The following is a 20788-nucleotide window of genomic DNA, read 5'->3' on the forward strand; positions in this document are numbered from 1 at the left end:
AACCTTCACCATCTAGAACTGGAGCAGTTGTGTGCTAGGCTCAGCGTTTTCCTGTTCTCTTTCTACTGTTGCAAGCAAGCGTGATGAATCACCTACCGTCCACAGCTCTCAGTACTGCTTAGGAGCTGCTGTCTCGACTGAAAAGATAACCTGGAGCAAAGTCCAACTATATCTGGACTTTTTAATGGTTTTATTAACAGTCATAATATATATATACATACACACACCAGGATGTTTAGAATTTTCCTGTAGTATTTTGTTGTAACCGTTTGATAAAAAGTATGAATCGTATCTGCATGAAATCTACGGTGTAGGAAAAACATTGGCTTAATCGTTCTGAAAAGATGATACAGACTTGAAAATCAGCCAGAGACTGTGACCAGCCCCAGTCACGAGTGTTCAGTACAACTCCCTGATTTTCAGAAGAACATAGCAAGTGTGGACAACCTAGTTGTGATCACTTCTGTAGGGGGTGTTGGAGATGCAAGATCTGATGCCTAGAAATGGTGCTTTTAGGTGGTGAAAAGATGACAATTTTAAGTGCTTCTGCTGGCCTACTGGAGGCGGGGGGGGGGGGAAATCAATGTTTTAAAAAAGCTGTAATAAACCCCTGTTCAGCAGCACAATGCTCAGCTATTGTGCAATCTAGGTATTATGTTTCCGGCCAGGATTTTGTTCTTTTGAGTACACAAATTGAAATGTCAGAGCTTCGCTATCCAGGACATTCATATGCATCAGGGAAAAACCACTAAAACTCACTAACATGAGAAGTGTTTAGCTGGGGGGGGAGGGGGGTGGTGTTGTTGGCTGGGGTAAAGCTGAAGACACTACTAGTGTGTTCCTTAAGCTACTTGAATATGGAAGTGGTGAATGCTTGAAACTCTTCAAAATTAGAGTGGGATACCCCAAAAAGTAGACCCTGGCAGCACTATTGTAGAGTAGCAGCCAGTGATGACAACCTTTTAAAAGAAAGAAATTGATCTGAACAGGTTAATCTCTACTTAAGAGGTTGGCTTTTTTTTTAACCCTCAGTTGGATAAGGCTCTGACATGGTTAGTCTTTGTCCAAGTGCCATGGAGATCAATGAAATGTTTTAAGAGGGAGGGTAACAGGCACACCACCATTAGCTCATCACTGCCGGGTGTTGTGTGATTACTGTTCATTACAACAGATTTAGAAGCAAGGAGTTACCTTCTGCATCTGCTGAGCATCCCATCTCTAAAAGGAAGCGATGATAGTCCACTGGTGCAGGTTATTCCGAAAATTCGCTATTGTCTGAGAAGCTCCATGGTGTCTGTACAAGCACTGCATGTTTCAAAGGCAGGTAGTGGAAGAGCCAAGCACCAACAGCTTCCACGCAGTCCAGTCTAAATTTAAGTGCATGTCTGGAAATTAATTTCTTAATGTGTCTGCCCTCCTACAGCACGGTCAGTGGTATTACACAGGCAGAACTGGCAATTTCTATACGGGAAAGGATTGGCACATTTAACGGACAGCAGCATTGGGATAAAGGACTGGAGGGTGAAGCAGAGGCTTGGAGGGGGAAGCCTGTTATTCATGGGGTTGTCAGGACTGCCAGAATATGATGGGCTTATGTTACTGCCACAAAAACTGAAGTGCAGAGCTGTGGCATTTCAGCTTCTAAAATGTCATTCTGTCAACTTCAACTGTCTTTGTCTTTTTAGGGTAGCACTACAAGAGGCATCTTCAGCTCCTCAGACAAAAATACACTTTTGAAATGGAAGCAGCAGCCTGAACCATAGGCCATGTTTCAGAAGGGCGGTCTGCAGGGCATTAATCCTCCATTTGAGGAAAGCTGGGTAAACTCTACGAAAAGGTTGGTGGTATGGACCTTTGGCAGGCTACTTCTCAGCTCTCGCATACGGGTAACTTTTGTTTGTTCTTTCATTCTTCAAAGATCAATGCAAACCTTTATTTTCTATAAATAATTTAATAAATACTTTTGTTTTACAATGATACAACAAATAACAAATTCATAGCAAATGAGTCACAAAGAATTTAGGATCAGTATACTTTAATAAGGTATCAGTGTCAAAATACATTTCCTTATCAAGTTAAAGTTCCCATACAGTTATAATATTGTCAATAAGAATTCAGCAATATAGATTATGAAATAATTATGATAAAAAGTATGATTAATATTAAGACATGGAATATTTTTTCAGAGTGTTTTAGTAAACTGTTAGGGTATAACATTTTTAATGCTGAAAACTACACAAATAAGAAACAGAAGAGCAGTATTCAAGTGTCTTTAATCCTTGAAGCCTTTAAGTCCTTGCCACTGCAAATTTGTCAAATCTGGCTTGCCAATTTTTCATCAAATTTTGATACTTATGATATATTTTTTTTCCACACGCTGTTAACTTCGCTTTAGGAGTGGATTATTTTTGGTAATAAACTCTTGAAAGATTGCCTACAATAGGGACTATATTTTTTTTACAGCATGTACCAATAGCAAAAGATCTTCAGCTTTTTTAAGTACGTGTGGTTAAGACTCACTTAAGACAGCAAACTCTGAAGTGCTCAAGGAACCCAAGGCTCCCTCTCTGCAAGTGTCAGTGCATGATATAAAGCAATTCTGTATACCAGGCCCCAGCAGAATCAGAAGTCCCAAAAGAATATAGCTGTGTTCTAAGTTTCTGGGCCAGATTTTTTACCTTTTGTACATTGCTACTGTTCCATTTTCTTCAGTGAAGCTACGGTGATTTATACCAGTGGAGGAAACAAGGTGATATATCCCAACATATATCTAGGTCTGTATGTATTTTAAAGTCAGAACTGCTCACCTGCCTTTTATGACTTTTAATTACAACATATTTAAACAGCAAAAATATTAAACTTTTAAATCCCTTTGCCTCTGAAAGCATTCAAAGCCTTATTTTTTAAAATACGTGCATGACGGCTAATGATAGTTGGAAAGGAGCTCTGAAAACGTCTGGCTGCCTTTTAATGACATTTCAGCTACTGATTAGTGTAAAGCAAGTAAAAATGATGAGACCTGCCTGCCAGCTATTCATCTCACTACACCATCCTTAAATGTTTTCGTCTGCTTATAACTGAGTTAGCCTAATACACTGGGAAATACTACTTTAACTTTTAGTTTTAATGATTCAATATTGCAATTATAGTGCTAGCTAGCATACAGAATGAAAAAACCTAACATTAATGAGAGGTGTTAGTACTGGCTGCTGGTCAGATTCCTGAAATATCAACAACACTATAACGAATACTACTAGTTCTAGCAGAAACAGCTCTTAAAGTTGTTGTGTCCTAGATATAGCAGAAGTACCAAGAGATGATTAACAACTGACCCAGAGAGAAATTTTTAAAATATAATTGGTTTGTAAAAAAAAAAAAAAAACCAAACCCCAAACAAAAAACAACAACAAATAACGAATTCAAAAAACAAACCAAAACAAGAAACCCCAACACAAATGAAAACACAGGTCTAAATCCTCCACTGGGGCAAATCTGCAGGACTCCGTTGGCGGTAGAGCTAAGCCAGGTTAAGGCAGCTGAGAACGTGGCTTGCTTCTGAGGAAAAAAGCTTACAACGTGCAACTTTCACAGATACCCACAAACATTGCAGTTCACCATTCACATTTCTTTCAACAAAGTGTATAAAAAATGAAGGGAGGAGGGGGAGGCAGAAGGCTGGGATTTTTCCTTAGTATACTTTTCCAAAAGTTATTAAAGTTACAATACGATAAATGCTGGAAAACAGAAAGACTCAAAGGATTTCAATTTGGCAGATCAACAAAAAACTGTGGTTGGAGATCAAATTTGTTTCATTCATCTTTGGCAATAAAAATAAATCTTTGCAGTACTGCAGCCAAAGTTATCACGTGACGAGGCATTTATACCACCACAGCTTTTTATTAGCATGAAATTTGAAGAAAATTTCAGAGTATAAATTATAGGTAATGAGATAAGGGGAGGGTAATCAAACTCTCTAAACAACACTTTAATTGCAATAGAGAAAATACAGTAGATGTATTTCTTTAATATGAATAATAAAGTGAGTAACTTCAAAAGGCCACTATTTGGTAATGTGGACAGGTTCAATATCTAAATAAAATCCTGCAAAAGTGTATTGGTATTAGAAATTGTCTACTTGCAAAAATATATTTAAAAACTGAAGCTGTTTTGAACAGTATAGGCCACGGAATATTTGCAGGATCGCTCAAGTTGCCTGGTCCAGCGCTCTGAGCAGTTCACTGCCTTGCAGAAGGGTAGAGCTGCCCAAAACAGGGACATTCACCTCACAGTCATATCTCGTCAACTCGGGCAACAAGTAGGGTTCAAAGGACGGCCCCAGCAGACGACTGGCCATACCTGGAAGAGATCAGCGAAGTCAGTCACGGTGCTGCGACCAGAGAGACAGAGAGAGGACTTCTTCCCTCTTCTCCTCCCTCTTCCCTCTTCTCCTCCCTCTTCCCTCTTCTCCTCCCTCTTCCATTTATAGCAGTTACAATTTCATTTTGTGTTTCTGTCAATATGCCTCAGACCACCAGCAGTTACAGGTTTCAGAGCACACCTATGGATCACTCTGCCTTCCACTGTTGCAAGCATGCCACATGGACAGGCGCAGTTTTTCACCTCCACCCTCAATTTAGATAGATTGTTCTGAGAAAAATGATATTGGTACAGGTGAGGGAAGCTGTAGAAAGCAACAGTTTCTAAATTGACAGCTACTCCCCTTCTATAGTAAAATGCACATATATAGGTCCCTTTTAATGACTTATTTGAACTTTTAGAAGGCACGTGTTAAGACTCTAACCTACAAACCTCCCCTATCAATGCTGCAGTGAAGTTGTTCAGTACAATTTAATCAATTCCATCACAAGACAAGGGTATGGATGGAAGATGACTGGCCCTCCAAGGTCAAAATGTATGAACTTTAATTGAAACAAAGGGCAAGAATAATTTTTCCTCTTATATTACAAATGTAAACGTTAAAGTTTCGCACTAAACAACAGAACTAATTTTTCATTCTCCGAAGCAATACATATTTGGTTCTTGCTTTATCATCCTCCTCCATATTATTTTAAGTGTCTCCTTTCATGGAATCAGTACTGGAACAAAATACCAATTCTTTCCAATTTCTGTATTTGACAGCTCGTACCTGATGCTTTATGAGCTGGCTGGGCTGTATAGTCCTGATAATGGGAACTGTAAAACGGAGGGGGAAATGCTCCTGCTTTCAGATTTTCACCAGGACTGCCACAGGTGGGTTGTTGCTGCTGCTGTTGCTGCTGCTGCAGTAGATTCACTGGTTGGCTCAGACCTCTTGAGTTACAGACAAATTCATCTGATTTACATAGTAGGGGGAAAAAAAAAGTTAAATTAAGACAGTGTAGTAAATATAGTAGATAATAATTATTCAAAGCTAAGTATTCCTCATGCTGTAGGCATACCTACAACTTGTCAGAAAGGAAGTCCAGAAACAGCACTAGCTCTAGAAGTAGTATTGCACCCAAGATATGCTTGTGCAAGGAAACACAATGTTGTAGAGAGAGAAAGTATCAGTTCTAGCTCTGCGATGTCCACGCCTTGGATCAGCAAGAGGTAAATCCATCTCCATTAAGCTGATCTGTGTTACCACCAAAGCAAGGGTGTGAACATGCAGGAAACCATCTACCTGGTAGTTATCAAATGTACCTTAAATTGTTCAGCTCTTAGTGATACAACCTGATCTTTAATTTTAGCTTAGTGTAATATTTACAGAGCTTATTTACATTTTCTTTCGAAAGAGTTTTTGTTTCTCTTCAACCTGTCTTAAAATTGTGTTTCAATACTTAACATTGCAAAACCACTTTCTTTTGTCTTACCAGTAAGAACAGTTGCACTGAGAGACTTCTTTTCTGTAACCAAGGAACAGTTTTCCCCTTTGAGAAATTTCATTCTCTTCCACATTAGGTGAGATGGGTTAATGACAGATGGATCTCCCTAGAACGTGAAGAAAAGCAAACCAAAGAATTACACCGATGACCACGGCGAGTCCAAAGCTGTGAAGGGGATGCATGTCTTATGATTACCCCACTCAGCTGTTGCAACGCTTGTTCTTCATAATCCAGTTGTCGCTTCAGTTTCAAACTGTTAGACAGAGCAATTCTTGCTGGGTTTATATCTATGCCTCGTTGCCCAAATGCATCCAGGGGCCTGTGGAGAAAAGATCTCTGGGTGAGTGAGCAGGGAGGCAAATCTAAACCATCTTGCTCACTTATACAGATTCCTCTGTCATTTAAGGAGTCTTTGACACATGGCAGTGGACAGACCTCAAACAAATGTTTTTATTTCATTTTGTTAGTCATCCCACAAGCTTTGGAAACTTTTAACTTTTGGGATCAAAGACTAAGGAAAGTCTAGCACAAACAGCCTCTAGGAATCTCCAGACAGGCATAAAAATGCTGTGGAAAAGAAAGTCATGTGATTTTTAAGGACAGGATTTTGAGAGCTGCGCCTGACCCCTTGCTTTGCATACTAAACATGAACACAGAGGTTGCTGTTTAGGGACAAACACTCTCTTTCCAGATGCATATTCAGACACTGATATTTCTGCCAACAACAAGAAATCCCAGAAAGCAAACTGCAGGTAAATTGCACAGCTTCATGTTTTAAAATGACCTTTGCTATTTTATGTTCTTCCTGAATGTTTTAGCATGACCAGTGCTGAAGACCCACACTCTGCACGCTACCCAAGAGCTACAGAGAAACTTCTAGCTACAATAGGAAACTTCTAGGACTGTAGCTTCTGATCTGCATCTCAGCCTGTACTGTTCACATGTGTAAGAAAGTGATAGCGGCAAAGAAGTGCTGTAGGAAAAGAAACCCTGTAATTTTAAATCTTAGTTGTAATATTTGCACATGCCAGCAATAAATGTACTGTCATCCCTATTTTCTGTTGTGCAAAATATAAGTGCAAAATAAGAAAGTATGCATCGGTCTCAGCTTACTGCTGGACCAGTAAGCCTTTTCAGAATTTTTTTTAACTGCATAAAGTCAAGCAGGCTTTGCAAAATCACTTGGGTAATTTTTACCTGACCAGCAGGAAATCCATTCACGCATCCTTACAGGCAGCAAAAAATTAGCCCACTTCTGCTTCTCCTAGACTGCTGCTGGGAGAGCACCACACTAATTGCCCCAAAAGTGCAGTCTGATGCCTAACCAAAACAGCTATTCCAGCTGAACTGAGAAAAGAAGAATTTATCAATATTATGACCCTCTTCATTCTCCAAAATATTTTCTGAGTAAAATACATAGTTATACTTGGAAAAACTCTTACCTTTTTTTATATATGGGCATGCTGGGAGAATGTACTGGTGGCCCTGAAGTGGACCTTGACAGGGATCCTGAGTATTTATCCATGAGTCTCCATTTAGCAGGAACATATTCTAATGGGGGATCAGGTGGCCACTGGGTGTTTGGTCTTCCTCCCATCGAAGACAAGGGAGTGCTGGCTTGGTCATGGTACGGTGGCAGTGATGACCTACTCGCATTGCTGAAGCACACTGATGACAGGGACCCAGGACCAGGGTTAATGTTTTTATTTGATAGCTGTGGGCAATATTTCTCTGGGAGGAACTGATTCTGTGAAGCAGAAGCAAGGGGTTGGAAAATGGTACTCATGCTACTTAGACTCTGCTGGGTATTTTGTGGACTGTCGGAGAGAGGACGTTCTTCTTGACAGATAGGGCTGAGCTGGAAATCTTCTCCATCCATAGGAATGTAAGGAGCCAAGGTTTCAAGGTCCAGTTCATTGAAGTCAGTCTGCACAAAAATGAAGTTGATAAAGAAATGAAAAGTTAATAAGAGTTGTAGCAGTTTGTGTGATATGAAATACTAAGTAGATGTGAAGCTGAAAAACGTGTGCCAAATTTACCTACATGAAACTGGCCAGCTCTTATTTAAAAGATATTTTATTTCTACAACTAACATACATGTTCAGCACATCAGCAGCAGCAAAGACAGATACACACTGAAGACAAAAACTTCCCGATGAGCAATATTTGCTAAAGCAGCTTGCATGCAGCCTGCAACATCACTGTGATCTGAACTAGATCTTGTGTTTCGTTAAGCTTTGAATAACTTGTCTGCCAAGAAGCTACAACATGCGGCATGTTGTTCAACCTCAGGCTTTTTCATGCTAAAATAGAAAACACAACACGTTATGTAAAAAATAAGTCTAAAAATGCAAAAGGTTTTTAAAAATCTAGTTGGAAGGATGCTATTGCACTTAAATATCTTTTTTTTTTTTTCCTTCCTTTGGAGAACTAGTCGTATTTAAATTAATTTCTCTTGGCGTTTGATCAGAGCTAAACAGAGACAGAAATGGATGTTGGCCCACCAGTCAGCTCATGACAGGGGCACTTTTCAAACACTCATTTTTCCCACCAGACAAACCTGCTGATGTGGTGGGACACACCTGTGCAAGCAGATGCTGAGTCTGACAAAACTGAAGTTTGCACATGTCAAGTCTTGCACCGAGTTTGAGCCTGATCCACATTTTCCTCCTATCTGTCCACTCCTTCTATTGCTTTCATTGCTGTTTCTATGTCCAAAATTAAATGAAATTTCTTCAGGGTACAGAATACAGCCTACCTGTATCTCATTAAGTCTGCAAATTGCACTGGTAAATTGAGGCACCTCATTTGAGCGTAAATCTCCCCAAACTTTCCATAGGGTTAATAGAAGGAGAGGAGTGTAAAGTCTGAGCTGCCAGGCAACAATGCTTGTGTTCCTTTCTCTTAACTATTAAGAAACATAAGCTCTCAACAAAGTCATTTGAATTAAGTACATAAAGTTAGGTGAGCTGAGTCAGGCCTACACCTTTCATTCACTTGATGTAATGTTTCAATAGTGGAGGATTAAGAGAGTTATTTATAGAGAGAATTTCTACACTTACACCCTGATCAGAATGCAAAAGACTGATACTTTATGTTACTTTATGTGCAAGTAACTGTGACATCTCTGAAATCCTCCAAGAGGCAAGACAAGAGGAATATATCCAGAATGACAGTTTTTGTTTTGTAGTTAAAGGAGGCATGTGCTATGAAGGGCATTACTTTCTCACTTTGAAGTTTTGCAAGAATTAGTTTATTTATATTTTGTTCTAGAAAGGATGTTTACTTGCCAGTCATTAGACTAGATTTTAAAAAAATGCTGCTGCTTATATGCCTTATCCAGTCTACAGAAGTGTCCAAATTCTGCAAGATCTCTGCTTCTTCTCCCTCCTTCGCAGTGACACCCTAAGGCACTTACTTGGGAGAGTTAGGGATAGACATTTAAATCTCAGCTTTTGAAAGGGTGTATTTTTTTGTTAGTGTTGTGCATCAAAGTTTTGGAGTACATGTGCAAATGCAGTTTGCATGTATGTTACTGCATCTGCACAACCAGCATGCTTCTGTACTACCTGCTAGCAGGGGACAGATTTTTATGGCTTTTGGAAGAGACGATTAGTCGTTCCTTACCTGGGAGTTGCACTGACTTTTTGATTCTGTGTCCATGGCAAATAGTTTTTCAATCACCTCAATCTTAAAATCTTCATCCACAGAGCTGTAGTAATCTCCTGGGCTGCTTGGCTGCACAGAAATAAGAATTTGCCATAAGCAGCAAGGCAATCACAGTACTGGCTTAGCATCATGCAGTTTAGACTGTGCTATTCAGTAACGGAACTTTCTATGATACCAGGCTGTGTGCATGGAGTCCTCAGAACTCAAAACTCTCTGCTTCTAGCATATAGAATCATAGAATCGTCTGGTTGGAAGAGACCTTCAAGATCATCAAGTCCAACCATTCACCCTGCACTGTCAGGGTCTCTAAACCATGTTCCTCAACACCAAATCCACGTGGTTTTTAAACGCCTCCAGGGATGGGGACTCCACCACCTCCCTGGGCAGCCTGTTCCAATACTTCACAACCCTCTCTGTAAAGAAATTCTTCCTGATATCTAACCTAAATTTCCCCTGGCTCAACTTGAGGCCATTCCCTCCCATATGCTTTTCTCCAGCACAAATTACTTGTCCCTACACAATTTGAGAGCTCCGTGATTAACAAAGGCACCCAATACAGGAACAGAGTTGTCACCTTAGTTAAATAAAATGTTTTGTGTGTCAACTCAGACCAGCAGCATGAGATGTACACTATTAAATACTTGTGTAAAGAAGGGAGATGCTTAGCACTGCCTTCAATGTCTCTATTAAAATTTGACATCCTCTTGTAAAGGCTGGCTAAGAGTGGCTCCCGCTCTTGGAGGCAATACCCTGAAAGCACATTCATTCTTTCAGTGAGAAACTCCATGGAGCTGCTCTCAAAAGCCTGAATTGGGTAAAGTTTCTGGAATAGAGACTGTAGCTTCTAGTTAACAAACAGAAAGAGGCCATATGGGTTCGGGGCGATGTTGCTAGTGACTACATCATTTCACATTGGCTTTTTACTTAAGGCTAACTCCATGAAAGGTGGTAGCACGTTCTGCTACTAGTTGTTCTATATGTTACCGTAATTACTGAAGTACAGCTGGGAGAACATGAGGATGGCGATGTAAAGGCAGGATATAGCTCCAATTTGATGTTTTTGCTATTGACGCTTAAGATGTACGCAGGATGGGAAGGGCATAGATACACTGGGCCTTGTTAATAAGAAATGAGACAGGACTGCTAACACAAAATCATCATCTACATATGTTGATATGACTTACATACAAAATATAACTTTTTTTTATTTTAAAAGCTCTTCTTACCGTGGAACAGCTACTGTTGCTGCTTGCACTTGGAGTACTGTTGCCAGGTGCAATCTGAGGCATTGTAAAGGACGGTATGGTCAGTGCTTCACCTTGAGCAGCGTGGCTTTTTGCTTCCACTGGCCATGCTTTGTTTGGTGTCAAAACAGCACTGTTGAAGGCAGGAGCTTCCTCAAACTTCTGCGTCCCTGCGCAGAGTTTTAACAATATTAATGGATGCTTTTAGATCGTCCTGTGTTATAATTGCAGCTATTCATTGAAAGTAAACACTGCTCCTAGTTGCCATGACAATAAGTTGGCATAGACTTACTGCATGTTGTTGAGTCAGCAAGAAAGCCTGATTCTGCTCTCATTCACAGAAATTTTCCACTGGTGTGAGCACGTGGGCTCTTATAGCCATTACTCCTGATTTGTACACACAGCAAACAGACCTTGCCTGTAAAGTTTCCAAATGTAGGCTCACATGTGGTTCTTTGTTGCACAAAAATTATTTATACAAGTACTAACCAAAATCCAGGGAAATAATGGCATCGCCGGGTGTTGGTGCCAGCTGAGCAAGTTCCTCTGGTTCCTCCTTCAACTTAGTAAACAAGAAGTCGCTCTTCTCTGTGCCGGGGATGCCGCTGTCATAGGCGGTGTTCATCGTCAGCAGATGAGGCTTGAAGAGTGATTCCGTTTGGTCCATGGAGAACACAACATCGTTCTTCTCAATTTCACTAACAAGAAAATAGGTTTTAGGAATTTTGCACTCTAAAAAAAAAAAGAAGCAAGTAATGTAGACAGTACAAATGCTCTAAAGCTGGGGCCTGTACAAGTGTTTTGGCATCTCTTGGTTGCATGCCAGGATCGACAGGCGAGGCACAGCTCCAGCGTTGCTGAGCACCACCATCTCAGATGACGCAGAGAGTGTGGACAGGACTCCTGTGGAAATACTCGGGGCTTTGTTGCTCTGCTTTTTGAAGGAATGTAGTCGAGGCTATGATGACCCAGACTATCACTCAAATAAGTATTTCCTATTTTGGCCCCATCAAGGACCAAAAGTACTTGAGTTTTGCCAAACAGAGGCTAAACTCCTGATTGGTCCTGATTTTTGAGGCAAAAAATGGCTTCTCCTACCAGCATAAGGTACGATTGCTACTTAATTTTATCTCTCTGTCACAGGCTTAGAAAAACAAAGCGTATTAGCAGTGCAGGCTTTATACTCTGTAGTATCAGGAGAGCAGCCGCTCTGCAGCAGAGAAAGGCTGTGGGGTATTTCGACAGCACGTATGGGAACGGGCATGCCGCATTTTTCATCGATGTCTAACATCAGTAAACAAGACTGAACAAACATGACTAAACTGATTTCAGAATAACAACACTCAATAAACAGACCCTTCAAAAGTGCATTTCTTCCTGCACATGAATCCATATGTGGCTTTTTTTTTTCTGTCTCATATGACTTACCTCAGCACATAGTTGACGCAGACGATACACTGGGGCTGTAGGTTGCGTGTATTGTAAATCACCGTTCCTTGAGTCTCCAGCCATACATATCCACCATGCTTGGCAAGCATACGGTACTGGCCCGTCACTACTTGACCTTTTGTACACACTGAGTAAAGGAGGCAGGGAGATATAAATAATGCAGCAGGACAGGAACGCACAATACGTAACATTTGTTTTAAATAAACCCGCTTCTGAGTTTTCATTATGCAAAACTGCACTAAAATGTTTGTTAGCAAGGATGCTTAACTTTGGGAAAATTTGGCCATTTGAAATATAAAAGGGGCTGTTAATTTGAGATCTCAAGATGCCCAGCGTTTGAGTTCTTTAGATGATCTGAGTATTCGGATCAGAGTGTGGGATTATTTTTTTTTTGCAGTTAATGTAAGATCCTAAATGCCTCCCTAAATAATGCCTGCTGACCGCGTGTTTCTTGAAAGTCCCTGTTCTAGAACTGCCGCAGTTTAGGCTCCCAAGTTGATCTATAGAAAAATGTATTTATTTAGGTGATGGATAAGCCCAAGAGTCAGATGATTTAAAAGTTATACTCACAAGAAAATTTAAAAAAACATCTCGTGGCTTACATCTATACCTTTCTTTTTTTATACCTCACAGTTAGGAGCTGGAGATATCAACACCACAAAGCGAAGGTGTCACTAGCACAGCATTGGTCTTAAGAGTCTGAAGAAGTAATATCACTCTCAGAAAAGTATCAAAATTAAAAACGGTAAATTAGACTGTTTTGCCTAGGAGAAAAAAAAAAAGCTGAACTACTGTATTTCTCTGTCTGCTTCAACTGTTGTTCCTCCGCAGTAGCTTGCAATTAGCAGCCTAGAAGGAACCAAGACCCATGTGACACATCAAATAACGTTTATTTAACTTGAAATATTTTTTTGAACTGGCCTGTGTTTCTCAAGCAATAAACTGACAATAGTACAACTCTGTTTTAAAGCTTCATCTAGATGTTTGAAAGGTGAAAGGCCTCCCCCGCCTCCCCGTTTGCAATATTCAAAGAGGAGGAGTTTTCAGTATGGAGCTTTGGACTTCTGAGATGTAAAGTTTTATGATGTTTTGTCTGTTGTAAATCCTTTCCCGAAAGCAATGAATATTGTCATGCAATTCACAGTTGTTACCTGAGGAAAAATGTTGTTGATCAATGGCAATAAAATCAGAGCTGGAGTATGCCAGCAGTACTTGCACCAGTAAGAGTTTGTAAGCAGATGTAGTCGCGCTGAGGAGCAAAAGTGGGAACTGGCTCAGCTAAACTTTTAACCACATTGGCAATCTTTCCCTTTAAGCAGCTTTTATGCCTGAAGACAATATGCCATCAAACTAATGCCCTAAAAATAATGCAGTTTGACTCAGTAAGGCTGGAAACTCGGTTCTGCAGTCTTTGTACAGAAAAATTCCTTGTGGATGTGGCCATTAACAGAAGCTATTTATTGTCAGTCTCTCCTACGTTGCCACCATACAAACGTACAAATCCAGGCCTGTGAAATGCAACAACTGTTTTGCGATAATTGTTGCTGTGTTTATCCTTCTGTCTCTGAAGTTTGTTTGTTTTCTTCCTAGGAGTATTTAATCATTCTTCATTTAATTTATTTAGACAAAGTAGAACATTACTTTTATTGATTAAATACTTCTGGTGGAACAAAATCAAAAGGCTTTCATTTCAAAGTGTTTTAGTGACTGGACTGTTCTGCTCTGCTTGTGAAACATAATTACACTGCTTCCTCCTCATCAGCTCATCAATAAGAGTCACAGTGTAGGCGCCTGTTACATTACAAAGAAGCTTTTTACTGCTTTAATCTTTTTTATTATTATTATTCAAAGCATGTCGTGTTCTGATATAATAAAGTACAGCAGAATCCCTCTGTGGGGTAATCTCATAAATTACTAATACACTCATAACTGCTGACTTTGTTATCAATGCTGCATTTAAGGTTCTGCCTTCAGAATAAACTTCTCGCTTCTGGTTTTTTTTTTTTTTTTTTTAAAGTAGACATTACCTGTATCTTTACAGAACTCGTAACATCTCAATGAAATAGGATCCAATTATATTCCCTGTCTTTAGGTGGAGAAAGGCAGGGATGACTTTAACTGATCACAAAATTTGTATTTTAATTGCTGAGAGACATTTGAGAAACATGATTCACTTGGAAGGCTTGTCAAACTTCTGCTACGTACTACCAAGTGGCAGTCCCAGCTGGTGACATTCAGCTCCCCACTGAATTCAACAGCAAAATTCCCATTGGCTTTAATAGCAACAAGTCCAGATTCTAAACGGAAGCGATTATAGATTATTAATCGCTGAATTGGAAAATACAGCTTTGCAGTCAATCTTTTGTGTAGATTTAGGTAACAAGACAGAGATTTTCATTTTGCATGCATAACATGAAAAACTAGGTACGCTAAATACTGCCAAACACATTCTAATCTTCCACTTGATGGTGACTAATTGAGACTTTCATGCTTTATATGCAACTGTACTTCCAGCCAAGAACACAAACACTATTGTGGCTTGCTCGAATGTGAGGTTGTTCTTTCACTTCAAGAGAAAAAAAACAACCAATTGCAGTACAGTAAAACTGCAATAAGCATGATTTATCACTAAATTAGAAGGAAGGAAAGGGAAGGACTTCTGCTTCTATCCAAGAGACTCATTTGAGGTTTTTCTTCCTCTCTTCAAACTTCAGTCTCCTTCCTCTATATCCTTTTCATCTTTATAACACTAAATGGTTGGCACTGTCAGAATTGATGACTGTATTATTGCAGGAATATATACTCTATCCATAGCATATTTCTAACAAAAATTATTGTTTAATAAATACAAGTGTGCTGAACACTAATTCTGAGCTGGATATTTCCAGGTATAAATGAACACGGCCGAGAAGAACTAGTAAGTTCTGCATAGCTATGTGCTAAGAAGAACTAGTAAGTTGTGTATAAGCTATAACATACCTGCTTGGTTACCCTGTGCATTAGACAACATCTCAATGGCACACATTATGAAACCCAGTGAAGGTGTCATATTTGGAGGGCTTATGTGTGTTTCTCAAGTCACAGCTTGCTGTCACTTTGCCTTTGTGGTTGTTGTCCGAGTTAGTAAGAAGCCTGACTGTCTCAGAAGAAGTATTTATCTCAGAAAAACTAAAGGGGTTGAATTTGCTGGTGATGTAAACTGATGGTTCTGTTGTGGGCAACAGCATTTATCACAGCACAGGCTTTGGTCCTGTGCTCCCAACAGTAATGATCATCCATGCTGATCCTGTGCTATCATAAACACTATGGAACAGTTTGATACAAAATATTTATAACCTGTGCAGTGCACAGTGCCTTGAGCACTTTTGCTGGTATGACTCACCCCCCCCTAGACTTTCTCTTACCTTCATTCTGCTTCTCTATCAGTCCTCACACCCAATAGCAAAACCTTCTAGGATATGGCCCTTTCCAGTAGGCACAAATGGCATCTAGACATAAAACTGTGCTCTACATGAGGTGAATTGAACGGCTAGAGCGAGAAGCAACCTCCATCAATGCCTGGTCAAGATAGGTACTAGAAACTCTCCAGAAATCTTTACGTAGACAAGTCCCAACTCAGTGGTCTAATTTAATTAACTAGATAGGGATAAGCAACAAGGGCTTACTCACTCTCTGCTGTTACCAAAGAGACTGCCAGCTCTCATTTCATTCCCTCCCTGCTGTTGTCCCATTCTTAGACATGCAACACAACAACTCAAAAGCAACAGTGCAGCATACCCGCTGATTTCTCAGGATGATTCTCAATAGCCCAGCATAGGGTATGGACATCTTATCTATAAATATCACCAATTCCTTTTCACTGTTAAAAGCATGAACACACTACCTAAGAAACAATTTTAACAAATACTTTCCCAGACAACTCTCTGCAAGTATAGTGTGATTTTTTTTTTTTTTCTTTTTAAGCAGCTCTGGAAACAGGATGATTCATACCAACAAACGCTGTTTTACAGCATACAACTTTAATCACTGCCAAACATTCTTTCAAGTAACATTTCAACTCAAAGCTGTCCTGAATCCTTGCCATTAGAGCCAACACATATTCCCTTTTCTCCTTAAGGTCAGACAGTTATTCTTTGTTGCTACATTTCTCTGGGAAGTACAGAACTACTTTCTGTAAGTCTATTTGGTGGGCAATTCCCTACAGACATGACTTAAGTCATGGGCTTTTTCCTGAGGACAGAGACCTTGATCATAATAACAAGGTGTTTTTTTTTTTTTTAGCTTGTAGACTCCAGTCCAGGAGCTTTGCTTTGTTTTCATAAAACAAGCAGCAGCAGACATTTTAGTGATGTGTTGCTGAGAACTCTCCCATACACTAATTCAGTGGTTCTAACAGCCAAGGGTGGGAAATGTCATTTGCATGTTAGCACACTGCGCTGTCTCCAGCCATAGCGCCAACTCTAATGACAGAGACTGAAGATTTAAATCCAATAATTTTAAGGCACCTTGGGCGGGGGGGGAGGGAGGACATGTAACTGCATGGCCTGCTGAAGAGATGGAGCAGATCTTGGATCTGATCTCTGCTCTCAGAATAATTTGGGTACTTTACATTAAAAACAGCTAAAACCAGCAGTTCCTATAGGCATATGAATAACAAGAAGCAGCTGTTCCTGGCAGTATATGTTATTTGTATAATGAATACCCCTTTTAGAAAGTCTCCTCACTCATCTGTTTTGGGTGAGGAAGATAGTTGTTATTCGGTAGCAGAAGACTGAGACATTCAAAAATACACTGGAATAAGCTCTTCCTACCACCCTTTACAGCTGCTTTTCCTGCTGAGCCCAACAGCACACCAGAAGGGTAATATGACCTGTAAACAGACTTCTCACCAGGCTAGTACTGCCTAACTCAGCTTTTCAAATCTTCAGCTGATCCTTGTATTATCCCTCAGAGAGATGGCGATTCTCCTCTCTACCATCCAGGTGCAGTTTTCATTATGGCAAAAGTCAGAGCCCCTGGAAAAAGCAGCAGCAGGTTTCAGCTAGACAAGCATGGTGACCTGTAAGTTTTCTTGCAAAGCGTAAATACTGTTCTTGGAGAATATCTGCGCACAAGGTGCATTTGTATTTTCAACTACTTATTCAGGTACCCGCAAGCTGTGCTTTATGTGCAAACTATGAAGAAAAATAAGAATGTGACTTACGGTTCTGGTGACTCTTGGTCATACTCTCCGAGTCTAAGGCATGGTAGAACTCATACGCTGAACGGCCCAGCAGCTCCTCCGGATGGTATCCAATCAACTCTGTTATTCTTGGTTAAGAAAAAAAACAAATATTTAAAATTCAGGTCATCTTAGCCTTATGCTCACATGTGCAGCGCAGCTATCAGCTCTAGTCCTTAGACTAACGATTAAAACCACAATATGAGAAATCTGAACTTCCGAACATGTTAGGAGCTGTAGAAGACTTCTGATCATGTTCAGAAATATTTCCATGTTCAGAATAAACTGACTTTTACTACGACTCCAATAAAAATTCCTAAGGATGTCATTACGTGTGTTGCAAATTCTTCCAGGCCTATTGCACAGTATCTCTTATAGAAGGTTTCAACTGGAAAACCATTGCTGATGAAGTTCTCTAGCTGTCCACTACATGCAGAAACTCCCAACTACCATCATTCAAAATCAAATGCATGTGAAGGGGGTAGTGGTTGGTACCCTCAGGTTTAAAAGTATGTGTACATTTAAAAAACATACATAAAAGGGTTAAATCACTACTTTAGGTATTGCATTTAATAAAAAAAAAAAAGCAAGCTCAGAAATTAAGGTCAGTTAAAAGAAAAAAAATCAGCTTCTCTACTTGGTGTTTCTCAATTATATGAGAACTTTAGCATGTGGATTAGGTTACTTGGGTGACTAATCCATAAACTAAGTAGGATTTTACACAAAGAAAGCTATGATCTCAAAAACTAGACTGTTTTTTCAGAGCCTGAGTACTCAGGCAAGGCAGAATTTCTCAAAAGTTCCTGAACAAATGAAAATACATCATCGAACTGTGTAGATGATTTTCTCTAATGAGGCGGTGGAGGAAAAGGGTTCTTTTTTTCTAGATTCAATTTGAAATACCATCACACAGAACTTTACAGGAAATATGGTTAGTAAAAAATTCAAAAGCAAGCACATCATATCTTCCAGCAAAATAAGGAAACACTGCTGTTTTCCAAGTCAACAGCACTCTTGGATGCCTTTTCCTAGCTTTTAAACTGCAATAACAACCTGTAATGCAGCAGAGAGCAGTAGCAGAAACAACTACAAACCAACTGCTAAGCTGTCATAAACCTTGAGAAGCCAGGGGGCTTGTAAGGAATAGTCACATCTTGCAGCACGTCACTGCCGTTGATGGTAATGCCCAAATTTTATGCCTGGCAACCACCTCCCTTGGAAAGGCTTTATCTGACACCATCATATTTGATTAGTGGCGTTGCTACTTTTAAGAGACACGTCCTCAGGTTTGTGTACTCCCTGGAAGGACAGCCTTGGCCCAGCCCTCCAGACACAGGCTTGTCTTTACAAGACAGACATGTAAATACTGTAAAATAAACAGAGCAAGAGCATGGCACTCATGTCCCAGATCTCCCTCCAGCAAGAAGACACATAAGATGGAGCTATTTTGTTTATGGTTTGAATGCCAAGGCATTGAGTCAGCTTTTCCTTTGCCTCCACAGAACTGTATAGCTCATATCCCCCGGACACCTTGGTTTTGTCCCTCTGAAAACTACTCTCTGTCCTGACTTCCATGGAATGAACCTGGGTTTATAATGGTTTAGTTAAGCAAAGACTGTAGTTGGTTTTATTGGTTGCCCCCTGAAGAAGACTTGCTCTTCTATTTATGTTTACAGTTTTAATTATGCTTACAGTTAGAGCGATGAAGGGGAAATTCTTGAATCAGGTTTCAAAGAAAGTTGCTTTTTTGACTCTCTTCACTGACAAGCTTCTGAGCTTTTAAACTACACACCAGTCAAATCTGCAACTTTTCTCTGAAACCATAATTGCTTTTTCTTTTTTAACAAAAGTAAAAGTTCTCATAAAGAGCTGGTCACCAGAGTTCAACCATCAGGAGAAATGAACAAATACAGAAGGAGCCCTAATAAAAGTAAGGCTCCCAAAATACAGTTGCTGCTTGCCTTTGCGTAGTCAGCTGGTACACATTGGTGTAAGTGGCCAGAGGCTTTTGCCAGGATCAGTGTAAATATACAGCTTTCAAAAACAGAAACTATGGCCTTTGGTTATATAATGGCATACTATCATAAAACCACCCTGGTCAGTTTGGAGCTCATCGCAAGGGGAAGGCTTTTAAAATTCAGGAAGTTGAGGATTTACTCTTAATCCAGTCATTGGGAGCTGAGAGCCAAGTAGGGGTTCAGTGGGGAGAAAGAGAAGGAAATAAAGATAACGGGGGGGGGGGGGGGGGGGAGTGGGGGGAAAAAAAAAAAAAAAGCAGCATCATGTACCCAGCAGCACAAATGCAAATCCAAAACCACATTACAGCCTTCATGGGTGTCAGCAGTGGAATTCAGATAGCAAGGAAAAAATGTATGTTACAGCAGGCTGAGGGACTCTTAACTCTTATCACACAGGAACTGCAATCTCTATGCCAAACTGTCTATTCCACTCCTGTAATTCCCCTCTCAAATTGCTCCTCGCTGTTCATAACCAGCACCCTCACTATAAAATTACTCTTCTTGTCATTCCATGGCACAGAACAACTTGTGGAGCAATCCTGCTGTGACAAGGTCAAATTTAACTAGATCTAATACAATCTTGGATGAAAGTTAGCAAGTGGTAGGCTGGTATCTTTTTACAACCAACTAAAAAGTATACAGAAAGATAAAAATAAGATATCAAAGAATTACCCACAAACCCCACCACATTGGCCAAATTCTAAACCCACACGTGGTAACAGTGAAATACTAATCAAGAGTAATTGTTTTTAAACAGTTACTTTTTTTTTTTTTTTAATGGCTAAACAGCCTCTACGCCCTTGTTAACTGATACATTAATCTGTTACCACTAATCATATTCATTACATTTCTCTTTAAACACTCCTAGGAGTGAAATGATTTTTTTTTTTTTAAATATAGAATGTTTCTTTCTCCCATCTCAAAAAACCCTAAACCTGACTGACAATGTTTCCTAGATACATTTTTAAATACCGCTATTTTATAACAAACACCATCTAGAAGAATTGTCAGTGATACTGTTTTTTTGGCTGCATGAATTGGCAGATGACATCTTCCTTTATTTCTCTTCTGGTGCTGCTGACTCTGAAAAGCTTAAAGAAACCTCCCAGGCTGCAGGCAGTGCGGAGCTGGAAATCAGATTAGCCAATTCCATACCACATTGTGCACCAGGTTCGAGGTGGGCAGCCATCTCTGTCTCCATCACACCCGTCCTGTGACTCTCAAGATGTTCGTGGAGGAAGACTGGCTGCACCTGAGAGCCTGAATAGCATCTGGGCCAGGAGGCAGCGAGTGCTTCAGCAAAGGTCTCTGCACTGACCTCAC

General features: G+C 40.0%; 1 protein-coding gene across 2 annotated transcripts in view; it reads right to left on the reverse strand.

Moving 5' to 3' along the window:
* Nucleotides 1–3423: 3423 nt before the first annotated feature.
* The window catches only part of EPAS1 (endothelial PAS domain protein 1), an 80887-nt gene continuing 63522 nt past the window's right edge, over nt 3424–20788 (reverse strand). For both annotated transcript variants that reach the window (XM_086631690.1, XM_086631691.1), the window contains 10 exons: nt 17430–17536; nt 12206–12353; nt 11267–11475; nt 10760–10947; nt 9492–9602; nt 7307–7791; nt 6060–6183; nt 5853–5970; nt 5147–5332; nt 3424–4356 (listed from right to left, as the gene is read on the reverse strand). In XM_086631690.1, the coding sequence (XP_086487816.1) occupies nt 4205–4356; nt 5147–5332; nt 5853–5970; nt 6060–6183; nt 7307–7791; nt 9492–9602; nt 10760–10947; nt 11267–11475; nt 12206–12353; nt 17430–17536 (1828 nt within the window). In that variant the 3' untranslated portion in view covers nt 3424–4204. The remainder of the gene's footprint in view (nt 4357–5146; nt 5333–5852; nt 5971–6059; nt 6184–7306; nt 7792–9491; nt 9603–10759; nt 10948–11266; nt 11476–12205; nt 12354–17429; nt 17537–20788) is intronic.

This window comes from Tauraco erythrolophus, chromosome 2 (genome assembly GCF_009769465.1).
Source record: "Tauraco erythrolophus isolate bTauEry1 chromosome 2, bTauEry1.pri, whole genome shotgun sequence".
Classification (NCBI taxonomy): domain Eukaryota; kingdom Metazoa; phylum Chordata; class Aves; order Musophagiformes; family Musophagidae; genus Tauraco; species Tauraco erythrolophus.